Source organism: Corythoichthys intestinalis, chromosome 12 (assembly GCF_030265065.1).
Source record: "Corythoichthys intestinalis isolate RoL2023-P3 chromosome 12, ASM3026506v1, whole genome shotgun sequence".
NCBI classification, from domain to species: Eukaryota; Metazoa; Chordata; class Actinopteri; order Syngnathiformes; family Syngnathidae; genus Corythoichthys; species Corythoichthys intestinalis.
The window spans coordinates 51,264,660-51,277,197 of record NC_080406.1 but is presented as its reverse complement, the minus strand read 5'-3'; the positions used below and the strand labels follow the sequence as shown (position 1 = coordinate 51,277,197).

The window sequence follows — 12,538 nt, the reverse complement described above, 5'->3', positions numbered from 1 at the left end:
TTCCTCGTTCTGAATAATTCCCCCTCAATGGGCTGAATAGTAAAACCGATGAGCCCAGTCTACCGCTGACGTCATCCACCTGTTGGGGACGCTAAAGCCCTATAATGGTAGGCGTGGCTAACTGGCAGATTAAAAGACTAATTTCTCGTCATCTGCGCTTTGCTAAATTGTTGTATATAGTCGAATCGTCTCAAAATATTATTCTAATTCACATAATAATGCCATTTAAGACTTTTTTTCTCGTGTCGTATGCTCTTTTAAGACAGGCCTTGACATGTGCTGGTTTAAGCAGGGGAACCTTCCGTGCCATGCATGATTTCAAACCACGACGTTAGTGTATTACCAACAATAACCTTGAAAGCGGTGGTCCCAGCTCTTTTCATGTTATTGACCAACTCCTGTCGTGCAGTTCTGGGCTGATTCCTCACCTTTTATAGAACTCTTGAGACCTCACGTTTAGCTTCTTCCATTTTCTAATGATTGCTCCAACAGTGGACCTTTTTTCACCAAGCTGCTTGGCAATTGCTCCGTATTTGGACAACCTGTGGAGTTGAACAATTTCTTCTCTGGTGTCTTTGGACAGCTCTTTGTTTCTGACCATGTTACACGTTTGAGTCTGACTGTATGGGTATCTTTATGTGTCTTTACGCTGCCATCGAACTCAAACAAGTGCATCTGATTTAGGATAATACATGGAGTGGAGGTGGACTTTTAATAGACGGACTAACGGGTCTTTCAGGGTCAGAATTCTAGCTGATAGACAGGTGCTCTGACAATAGAGCAATCCTCTATTTTGGGTCCTGCCTTCTTGGGGCAAATTAATTCAAACTTGCCGTTTCGCCCAAAACGGCCGCCCACCGCTCACTTTCGCCTAGAAGTCCCCTCCCACCTATATAATTAATGGGTTGCCGCTGAACCCTTCACACTAGGCTGCCACTAGTTTGAAATGGCCTTTATAATGTGGAAAATATGGTAGACATTCTTGTTCAAAATGGTAAAAAAAATCGTGAGCTTGTTGATATCAAAAGATTCCACAATAAAAGACTGATCTTAAAAGAGTCACCATTGAAGCACTCAACTATACTGGTTGCTATGAGAGGTGTTATAAAATATACCTTCTTCTCTGAGGGCATGCTGCTGAATGACACGGTCTTCTTTCTGCCTCCGCCCACTTTCTGCACTGAAGGATCCTGGGGAAACAAAAGGCTCGATGGTCAAAGTGTGAGCGCATATGTTAGAACTAAAATATACCATGAACAACAAAATCAAAGTTTCCAGGTAAGAAGTCAGTTCAGTTATGTGCCATATACCATTTTGTGTGACTGTTGTCAAAATTAAAGACCTCATATGATGTTTTTTCAAAAATATTACATTTTCACATATTCATTCATTCATTTTCTGAACCGCTTATCCTTACAAGGTTCGCGGAGCTGCTGGAGCCTATCCCAGCTAACAACGGGCAGGAGGCAGAGTACACCCTGAACTGGTTGCCAGCCAGTCACAGGGCACATAGAGACAAACAACCATTCACGCACACCTACAGTCAATTTGAAGTGTTCGGTCAGCCTACTATGCATGTTTTTGGGATGAGGGAGGAAGCCAGAGAACACCCGCAGTGAAAAATGAAGCCAATTGTAGTTTTTGTATTCTTTGTTAATGAGACTTTAGTGCTTAGCACGGAGCACAAAGCTAGTTAGCGATTATGCTAATCAGTGTCTTAAGTGTCCGTTTGTATTGTGTTTTGGAAAAGCATATTAGCACTTGAGTTGTTGTTAGATAATAAAGTTGTCTCATCTGTTTTTATAAAGAAACCACACACATTAACCCATTCACATAACAGCTTAGAGTCTTCTTTTAACACAGCCATTTCAAACTGTAAATTGTCATACAAGAAAGAGTGCTTTGAAATTGGATTTGGATTGTATTTATGAACAATTGTTAGAGAAAAAAAACTGATTCATTACAGTCTGCCTCCTCCTGATTAGATTTTGTTGTTTAGTTTGTTTAAAGAAAATAAATGTCTCATTGACACAATATACACTGCTCACATAAATTAAAGTTTAAAGAAAATAAATGTCTCACTGACCCAATGTACACTGCTCACATAAATTAAAGGAACAAAGTGTTCCTTTAATTTTTGTGAGCAGGATATACTGCACTTTTATGTGAGCAGTATACGGGTCCTTCTCAAAAAAATTAGCACATTGTGATAAAGTTCATTATTCTCTGTAATGTACTGATAAACATTAGACTTTCATATATTTTAGATTCATTACACTCAACTGAAGTAGTTGAAGCCTTTTATTGTTTGAATATTGATGATTTTGGCAAAAAGTCATGAAAACCCAAAAATCCGTATCTCAAAAAATTTGCATATTTCATCCGACCAATACAAAAAAGTGTTTTTTAATACCAAAAAAGTCAACCTTCAATTAATTATATCAGCTTTTCACTCAATACTTGGTCGGGAATCCTTTTGCAGAAATGACCGCTTCAATGCGGCGTGGCATGGAGGCAATCAGCCTGTGGCACTGCTGAGGTGTTATGGAGGCCGAGGATGCTTCGATAGCGGCCTTAAGCTCATCCACAGTGTTGGGTCTGGTGTCTCTCAACTTCCTCTTCACAATATCCCACATATTTCTATGGGGTTCAGGTCAGGAGAGTTGGCAGGCTAATTGAGCACAGTAATGCCATGGTCAGTTTTTAACATTGGGTTGGCACTGTGAGCACGTGACAGGTCATGCTGAAAAATGAAATCTTCATCTCCATAAAGCTTTTCAGCAGATGGAAGCATGAAGTGCTCCAAAATCTCCTGATAGCTAGCTGCATTGACCCTGCCCTTGATAAAACACAGTAGACCAACACACGCAGCTGACATGGCAGCGGTCATTTCTGCAAAAGGATTCCTGACCAAGTATTGAGTGAAAAGCTGATATAATTATTGAAGGTTGACTTTTTTGGTATTAAAAAACACTTTTTTGTATTGGTCGGATGAAATATGCTAATTTTTTGAGATAGGGATTTTTGGGTTTTCTTGACTTTTTGCCAAAATCCTCAATGGTAAATGGTTAATGAAACAATAAAATATTAAATGTAATATTAAATATTATTATGAATTATTAATTCATATATTAAAACAATAAAAGGCTTGAACTACTTCATTTGTGTGTAATGAATCTAAAATATATGAAAGTCTAATGTTTATCAGTACATTACAGAAAACAATGAACTTTATCACAATATGCAATTTTTTTGAGAAGGACCCTTTATATCAGCATTTTGCCCACAATATAAAAAGTGTCAATCAGCAGCACTTTTAATGAATGAACAGGACTTTTGTCTTGTGTACTGAGAAATTATTTTTATGTTTTATACTCAGAACTTTTATCAAATACTTTAACAAGATGTACGCACTTAAAAAAGTTCAGTTTTACACTACAGTTAAGTCAGGAAGCTGTAATAAAATATTATTTTTAAAGGAAATAGTCATCCATTCTGTCTTCATTGTTAGTCACAACATGCCTAAAACAACTTCAAGTTAAATTGTGAAGGTAATTGCATATAAGCAATATTTCAACATTGCTTACACGTCCGAGAGTCGGGGCAAACTGCCCGTATGTGTGTGTGTGACATGCACGAACAGTGCGTGCATGCTATTGATCCATATACTTTTAATATAAGCCTATACGGCGATTATATATGCCCGTAGAAGCATCAAAACAAATGACCATACAATCACACATGCTGGCTGTCATCCGTCATTCCAGGGATATATTTTGCTTATTAAAAGGAGGACACAAATAACAGGCATAAATAATCCCTGTATAGGCTTACATTCAAAGTATATGGATCGATAGCATGCATGCACTGTTCGTGCATGTCACACACACATACGAGCAGTTTGCCCCGACTCTCGGCCGTGTAAGCAATGGTGAAATATTGCTTATATGGAGCAGAGAGAAAACCGATCATTCTCAGGCTTATCCGCAAACCCTTTTTTTTTTTTTTTTTTAAATGACTGTTGTCAAGTCCGACCCTTCCTAAAAAGCCGTGTTCAAGGAAAGCTAGGCGCTAATCACGCACACCTGCTTGATGTGTGATGGCGCGGTGTGGATTCTCTGTTAAGCTTGTTCGGACAGAATATTAATTAAAGATGAATGAAAACTAAATATGATTGAGTATGTCATTATTATCATTTTAAAAATTTAAGTGACGGGTAAAAATAGATTATGACCGGATTTTTATGACCCTGTCAGTCAAAATGACAGACAACGAAAAAGTCTAGCGCAACCTCTGTTGCATAGACTTCAAAATGATATTGACGGGAGACAGACACTGCGCCAAGCCTTCCAGTAGGGGGCCGTCCCACAGTCCGCTTCAGTTATTAGGCAGTGGGTCGCAGTTATTCAACACATGCAGCAATCCAATGCCGGATTTAGGTTGAAAAAGTATGCAAACTGCGCATACAAAGAGGAAGGATTGTCTCAGGAGTGATTTGTTCCAGGATTCAAGGTAATTATTGTATTTTTCGTACCATGCATGCATTTTGGAATGTTATAAATAAAAATAAATTGGAGAAATTAACCACTACCGCATTGGCATCATAATTCGCAATAATTACGTAAAATAACTGCTAACTGGCTGGTTTTTGCTTTTAAACAAGAATCGAGACTGTTTCATGTTCATATCTATAAAGAATTCAGGGATTTAAGCATTTATTCAAAATAATTTTCAACATAAAAAGCTCTTTGTGGTGATAAGGTGTCGCTACAGTGGCTTAAAGACTAGCAGCACATATGTGCGATATATTTACATATTTACGTAAAATAAATGCCAACTGCCCGGTTCTTTGCTTTTTTAACAAAGAATCGAGACTGTTTTATGTCCATATCTACAAAGAGAGAGAAAGGGATTCCAGCATTTATTCACAAGAATTGTCAAGGTAAAAAGCTCTTTGTGGTGATAAGGCGGCGCTTCAGTGGCTTAAAGACTAGCAGTACATTCGACATATTTACTTGAAATAAATGCTAACTGCCAGGTTCTTTGCTCTTTTAACAAAGTATCGAGACTGTTTTACGTCCATACCTATAAAGAATTTAGATATTTACCGTAATTTCCCGAATATAACGCGCACTTTTTTTCCCCCAAAATCAACTTGTAAACTCATGGTGCACATTATAAACGGGTACATGGATGGAGACAGAAATATATATGTATTACATATATATATAAACCGATTTTTTTTCATTGACACGGCCACGTTGTGTTGAAGAAACGTATGCGGCGACCCGTTGCCGACCATTACGGTACGTGACGTCACCGTTTTGTTTCGGTAATACTTCACTCTAATCGGCCGAATGATTTCGTCTGTGTTAAATTCTGCTTTTTTTCACTCTTCATAAAGCACAGAATTTAGTTTCTTAAACTCATTTGAGTCGATGTTTATTGCAGCTCCGCAATTCGGACCATAACAAATGTAAGGACACACACTTCCTATGTCCATCAACTATATCGGTCCCTCGGGAAACTCAAACCCAAATAACAATAGTTCCTTTTGTTACTGTCGAGTTGACAGCTATGAGCTCTCACGGATTTCCAACTTACGTTCTCACTTTCATTTTACCGTATCAATCCATGGAAGAAACATTTATTCATCACGAGGAAACGAGCAAGTTATACAGCAGCCTTTAAAAGAAAAGTCACATCTGTTTTGTTTTCTCCTAGATTCTGGTAAGTTGGAGAAGTTGTCAAATCATATTATTACCGTAAATATTGTCAGTTTACGGTAATGTTTTGAACTACCAATGTGCTATGCTTGTGCTGTGTTTCACCAGTCAGTAAAATGACATCTCTGTATCTGTACACAAGCTCTGTTTTCTTCTAAAATTAGGGTGCGCGTTATAAACGGGTACAATAATTTTCCCTAGATTTTACAAGTAAATTTGGGGTGCGCATTATACACGGGTGCGCCTTATATTCGGGAAATTACGGTAAGCATTTATTCACAAGAATTTTCAACGTAAAAACTCTTCCACTCAGTCAGCTTTGACGGAGATATGGCCCCCAATTAATCGGCCCTGCGCCGCGTGTCCCGTCAGTATCATGAAGTCTATGGTACCGTATTTTTCGGACTGTAAATCGCAGTTTTTTTTCATAGTTTGGCTGGGGGTGCGACTTATACTCTGGAACGACTTATGTGTGAAATTATTAACACATTATTATATCATTTCACATGTTATTTTGGTGTTTTGGAGTGACACTGATGGTTTGGTAGACTTGTTAGCTTGTTCTTTATGCTATAGTTATCTGAATAACTCTTAATAGCTATGTTACATTAATATACCGGCCACGTTCGTATTTCATTGTTCATGCATTACGGACCATTATCATACCACATACCACTTACGTATTCAGCATGTTGTTCTCTATTGTATTTTATTTGAAATTGCCTTTCACAATGACATATCTGTTCTATGTGTTGGATTTTATCAAGTAAATTTCCCCCCAAAATGCAACTTATACTCCGGTGCGACTTATATACTGTATGTTTTTTTCCTCTTTGTTGGGCATTTTATGGCTGGTGCCATAAAAAAAAATTAAATAATAAAAAAAAAAACACGTAGGCACGGGGAGAACATCCAACAACAACAGATCCAGGGTTTTTCAGACTTGTGAGGCTGACATACTACCCAGACATTCACAAAGCTACCTACACTATGTAATGAATGAAAAAAAAACAGTTTGATAAACACCCTGCTCACATGTCAGCTCTCTGCATTTGCAATCATCCTTCACCAAAACATTGATTGACAGCTCCGTTGCAGCATGGTGGGCAAACGTCAACGCTGTGACAAACTTCATCAACAATACAAGGAAAAGGTGTCAACCAGGGGACCAGCTAGAAGCTGCTCATAGTGTATATACTGTAGCATAATGAGTGGCAGCCCTCTTTCCAAATCAGGTTCTTACTTGCATTTTCAACAAAGTCTATGCTGTAGTACTCAAAGCTGTCAGAGAGGTATTAAGAGACGAGGTGTATTATTTTGATGGTAATTTGAATTGGTATACAACCAAACTGCATCATACTGATGGCGACTGAGCTTCTGTGTGAACTTGTGTGCTTGTTTGTGCGTGTGTGTGTTAGCGTGTAAAAGTGAGATAGTATCTTCGCAGTGCGTGAAGAGGTGTGTCACAAACAGACCTACATACCAGAGTAACCTGACATTATCAACATCAATAATGTAATGTAAGGGAATGCAAGTCAAAGGGGGCAACCTGAGAGCTGAAAAATATGCTTGGCGCATCTGTGTCGGCACATGCAACAAACGGTAATTGTTCTTGCATTTGACACACTCCCCAAAAGACCAATGTTCGAATTCAAAGGAATCAAACTTGCTTTTATCACAGTACGTATAGTCATTATGATAACCCTCAAGACCAGCGGTGTTCACTGTTCAAACATGTCCTTGAGGGCCGCTGTGGGTGCAGGTTTTTGTTTTATCCGATCCTGCACAGTTACATCAACAGTTTAATCAATTAAGTTTCTGTTAAAACATACAGTATGTAGTTGAAATCAATTGATTACATTTGTAAGACACCAGATTGGTACCGTATGTGATTTTAGTTTTAGAAAAACATTTTTTGAACGTCAAAAATTGGCTGGCATTGTCATATATTTCATAGACAAAATTGTGCACCTCTACAATACACCTCTATTTTCTTCACTGTAAGTCCCTGTTTACATAATTCACACGAATGCAAATCAAAAAAAATTCTTGCCAGTGCAGAGCACGCCACGTGTTTTGGGATGTGATTGACACGTCTGCATCAAGAAAGGTGGGGAAACAGCAGCCACAGTGAGAGAACATTTCATCTTTCAAAATAACATTCAGCTCACAAACTGTACACAATTGTACAACAGCGCACACTTATTATCTAATGACAACCGCAAAAAACTTTATATAGAATCCATCATATGCACCGAGAGACTTATTAATTAGACAAACTCCATGACTTTTGTCCCTTCGTTCAAGGCTGGTGAAGTGAAAAATAAAATCCTCTACTGCTGTTGTTCTCAAACTACTGGTTATAGGTAGCGCCTCCATAAATATTTAGATCTCCAACTACCACCAGCTCAACATTCAACTACAGTTACTTTGTACTTTGGCCCAAGTGTTCATTTGTTAACCCCTAGATTTAATCAAAAACAGTGTTGTTTCGTCAACAATGACGATAATGAAACTATTTCGTCGACGAACAATGTTTTCATTACTATGACATGACATTGACGAGCTAAAGATGTGGCTCGGGAGACAAAAACAAACCCCAATAGCAGGTGAATGCGTGCCAGATCCGGCCCCAGCTCGCCAGATCCGCATAGCAATCATGCCCGCTTAACGTCAGTGTGCCAGATGCAGCCCGGATCCGCACTATGACAATCCAAATGATAGGCTACGCACTGTTCCGGGGCAGACCATGCACACCGGACGCGCTCAAAATCTGAAATTTAACGGTCAACATGTGATGTCACTGTCAGTGCACACCTGAAAGGCAGCTAAACAGAAGACCACGCAGGGGTCACGACACATCAGCGGAGGACAAATTTATATGGTAAGTGCTTTATTCTAAGTCATAATAGCATTTTGAAGTCACTGCTTGGCTGTTCAAAAAGTTATTCATCCGAGCGTTAATAAAATGGCCGGTGTATTCAAGTGATCTGCCATGTCGGCAAGTTAAGTAATTCAAAATTTGTTGCATAACAACATATGGAGGGAGAAGGTATTGACTCTATGTTGATGTAAATGTTTCAATGTTTGAATACTATTATTCAAACTGAGCCAATCCTCCTTGTGTTTGTGTATTTTTGTCACTGCTTTGATTACAGAGATGGGTGAGCCTGGGACCATGTGCCGCTGATCATCGTCAGCAGCTTACTTAAACTGGTCCTTGGCCTCACACCATCACCAGATCAACAACTGACCAACGTGACTTTCAGCTAACGGAGAATATTGTAATCCTGATACTGTGCTCACTTTTGGGTTTTTTTCCTATGGATCCTGTACTGTTTGCCTGCCAGAATGTCTGCCTGCCGTTCACCTGGTCTATTACCAAGCTGCCCACCGGAATCATCGGACACTATCTGCCACTTCCTCTCATCGTCAATGAACTCTTTTACCGCTGCCAATTTGCCTCGGACTTGTAACAATAGATCATCATTAATGTGGAGTTGCTTGCTCCAATTAAAATATTTTGTGAAAAAACAATAATTATTATGGTGCATTAATACAGTATGTTAGCATTAATAAATGGTATGAAAAACAATGTGTGTTGTTATTATTGCTTTTAATAGAAAATTTTAATTTACAATATAAACACAATACAGTATGATACATTGAACAAAATGGACCCCAAATTTAATACTGGCCCAGATTGGGTAACATGTGTGCCACATCCGGGCCATACATAAATGTATTGTCTGCTAATTTGGACCAGTTCTGGCCCAAAACTGGTTGCTGTACTCCATACTGAGTTTGGGCCATGGTTCAAAAAGACACTGGGGCAGATCCGTTTTACAAAATTGGGCTGAAATTTGCAGTACATCTGGGCCATGTCCGCTCCAGTTCTATGGTAAACGAGACGAATGCCAGTTTTCGTGTGATGAGACAACGACGAGAAGAAAATGAGAAATTGTTTCTGTCATATGTTCACAATGTGTGACATTTTCATATAGTACGTAGACTGGTCGTGCCACAAGGGGCGTCATTAGACCTTATACAATTCTGGGGCATAGCGGGGCACTGGCGAGCTTAATTAGGGCTGTCAAACGATTAAAATTTTTTATCGAGTTAATCACAGCTTAAAAATTAATTAATCGTAATTAATCGCAATTCAAACCATCTCGAAAATATGCCATATTTTTCTGTAAATTATTGTTGGAATGGAAAGATAAGACACAAGACGGATATATACATACAACATACTGTACATAAGTACTGTATTTGTTTATTATAACAATAAATCCACAAGATGGTATTAACATTATTCACATTCTTTCTGTTCAAAGGATCCACGGATAGAAAGACTTTAGTTCTTAAAAGATAATTGTTAGTACAAGTTATAGTAATTTTATATTAAAACCCCACTTAATGTTTTCGTTTTAATAAAATTTGTAAAAATTTCGATCAAAAAAATAAACTTGTAGCTCGCCATTGTTGGCGTCGCCGAGTGGTGACAGCACATGAGCTCCCTGCCGTTCGACCACAGTGTCTTCAACTACGTAAGGTAGTGATTGAGATACACCACAAGGTGTCAATGGAGAGTTTTAAATTAATTAGATACTGTATGGAGCCAGCGAGTCCGTTTTGTCCCTCGACTGACGCCGTTGTTTTCAGGTTCATTGTACCTTAAGTTCATCTGAGTGCTGGCTTCACAAAGCACGAGACCTCTGATAGTTTGCACAATGTGACTCAATATTGCCATCCAGTGAGTTTGTATATTGTGACTAAATATTGCCATACAGAGTATTTGTTGAGGATAGAGTTTGACCAAAGTCTGATTAAGTTATATGTGTATTTTGTATAGCTATTTTGATTGGGAATGCCAGTTCAATTCATTGTTGTTTAACTGTGTGAGAATAGGGCCTCATTAATACAGATTGAAGTGCTTTTCTTTTTGTGAACATGATTTTTTTAAGAGATAGGAATATTATTTTTTTTGTGCTTTATCTAAATGATACTTATGTTTGTTGTGAAGGAATTGCCAAAGCTTATGCCAATAAATGGCGCGGTCCAATGAACGCCAGTGTGATGGCAATGAAAACAATTTTGTTGGTTTAATTAACTAAATTATATCAGTTCTAAAATGAGATATTAATTAATAATATAGCGCTTGCATAAATTTCAGTAAATCAGCATCAGAATCTAGCTCACTTTTCACTCTTTATTTTTCTCCACACCCACACAGGTCATACACCTCACAACTATATACTACAATCGAGGTGTATTAACCCACAAATGGGAGCGTCGCATTGCTGTTTGAATGCACCAAAAGGAGTGTTGTGCTGACACATCACTGTGGCGCCAACAGTAGTCCTCGTGATGCTACAATACGTTTTTGTTGAATTTTATTTTGTGCGCTGCTTTGATTTTCTTGCACGCTGAGTATGCGCAACCAGATTGCGCACGCGCTCAGCTTAGAGGGAACATTACTGTCTACTGAATATTACTTGAGTTTGATATGTTTCAGCAGTTGTACTGTTATTATTATTATTATTGTTATTATTATTATCATCAATTTTCTTGATTCCCCCAGCCTCATTTCTCATCCCTTTCCTTCCATCTGCTCTCTGACTTTACCTCTGGGCAGCAACTAAGCTGTGAGGCTAACAATCAAATCCCAGATGAACAGTTCAAACAAAGCGCCGTCAGAGAGTGAGGGAGAGAGTGAGAGAGAAAGAGTGAGTGAGAGAGAGGGGGTGGACCTTAAAGGCAGCCAGTGGATTAGAACCGTAGATGCCCTCTTGGGCCATTAGCCGTGTGCTGCTGTATTAGAGACTTTGCCAGGCTAGGCATGGTTTTCCTGGATGACATTGAGGGCCGTGCACGACAATGTCAACATAAAAAATGTAACACACATGTCCACTCAGATTATCAGACTAGAGCCACAACATCAATGTTTCCAAACGTCCGAGGCCCTCAGCATCAGCCAGTGCGGCTGTGCTGATGATGTGCTCATGGTCTGTCCACCTAAATACTCGCTGACCTGCTTTTGCTAAGCACGTCTGTCTGGCCCCGTCTGGTCAACATAATGAAAAGACGTTTTCTCAGACACTTACGCGAACAATTGCAAACAGCGCTGACTAGCTACGAGGGAAAGTCAGAATTGGAAATCCATACGTTTGTGGAGCCGACACCGTGATTGTTTACTTCCCAAGCAAAGACGCGATTATCCATGCTTGCTTGAAGGTCTTGCACAAACTTTCCCGCTCGATAATTGTCTGAGTTTTGTTTCCATTCCTCAAGTTGTTGCTTTTCCTTCAAGGCCACTGGTCGATAACAGACACTCAGGAATTCTTTTGTCAGTGTGAATGTTAGGAAACAACATGATCATGACAGATCAAGTATGGTTACCTCCTATTAAACACTAATTTGAAACCCCAAACTGGGTTTTAAACCCTATTTTGAAACCATATCCTTGGTTAAGACTCGACCCTAATTTGAATCCCAAATTTTGGATCGTAATTCTCATTTAAAACCCTAAACCTACTTTGAAACCCTAATTACAAACCCTTAACTGTGTTTTAAACCCTACCATAGACTTCATAATGATATTGACGGGTCAGATTCAGCCTTCAGTGTGGCACGCCTTAAAGTAGGAGGCTATCCTACAATCCGCTTCAGTTATTGGCAGCCGGTCGCAGCGACACACGCAGCGATCCAATGCCCGATTTATCTTGAAAAGGTATAAAAGCTGTACCGCATACAAACAGGAAGGATAGTCTCAGGAGTGATTTGTTCGAAGATTCAAGGTAATTATTGTA

The 12,538-nt window shown here is 39.0% G+C and overlaps 1 protein-coding gene across 1 annotated transcript in view; it reads right to left on the bottom strand.

Annotated features, from left to right (window-relative positions):
- plcl1 (phospholipase C like 1) overlaps nucleotides 1-12,538 on the bottom strand; it is a 201,260-nt gene that overhangs the window by 61,008 nt on the left and 127,714 nt on the right. Inside the window, exon 2 of the mRNA XM_057852329.1 lies at nucleotides 1,116-1,190. Coding sequence (XP_057708312.1) covers nucleotides 1,116-1,190 — 75 coding nt within the window. The remainder of the gene's footprint in view (nucleotides 1-1,115; nucleotides 1,191-12,538) is intronic.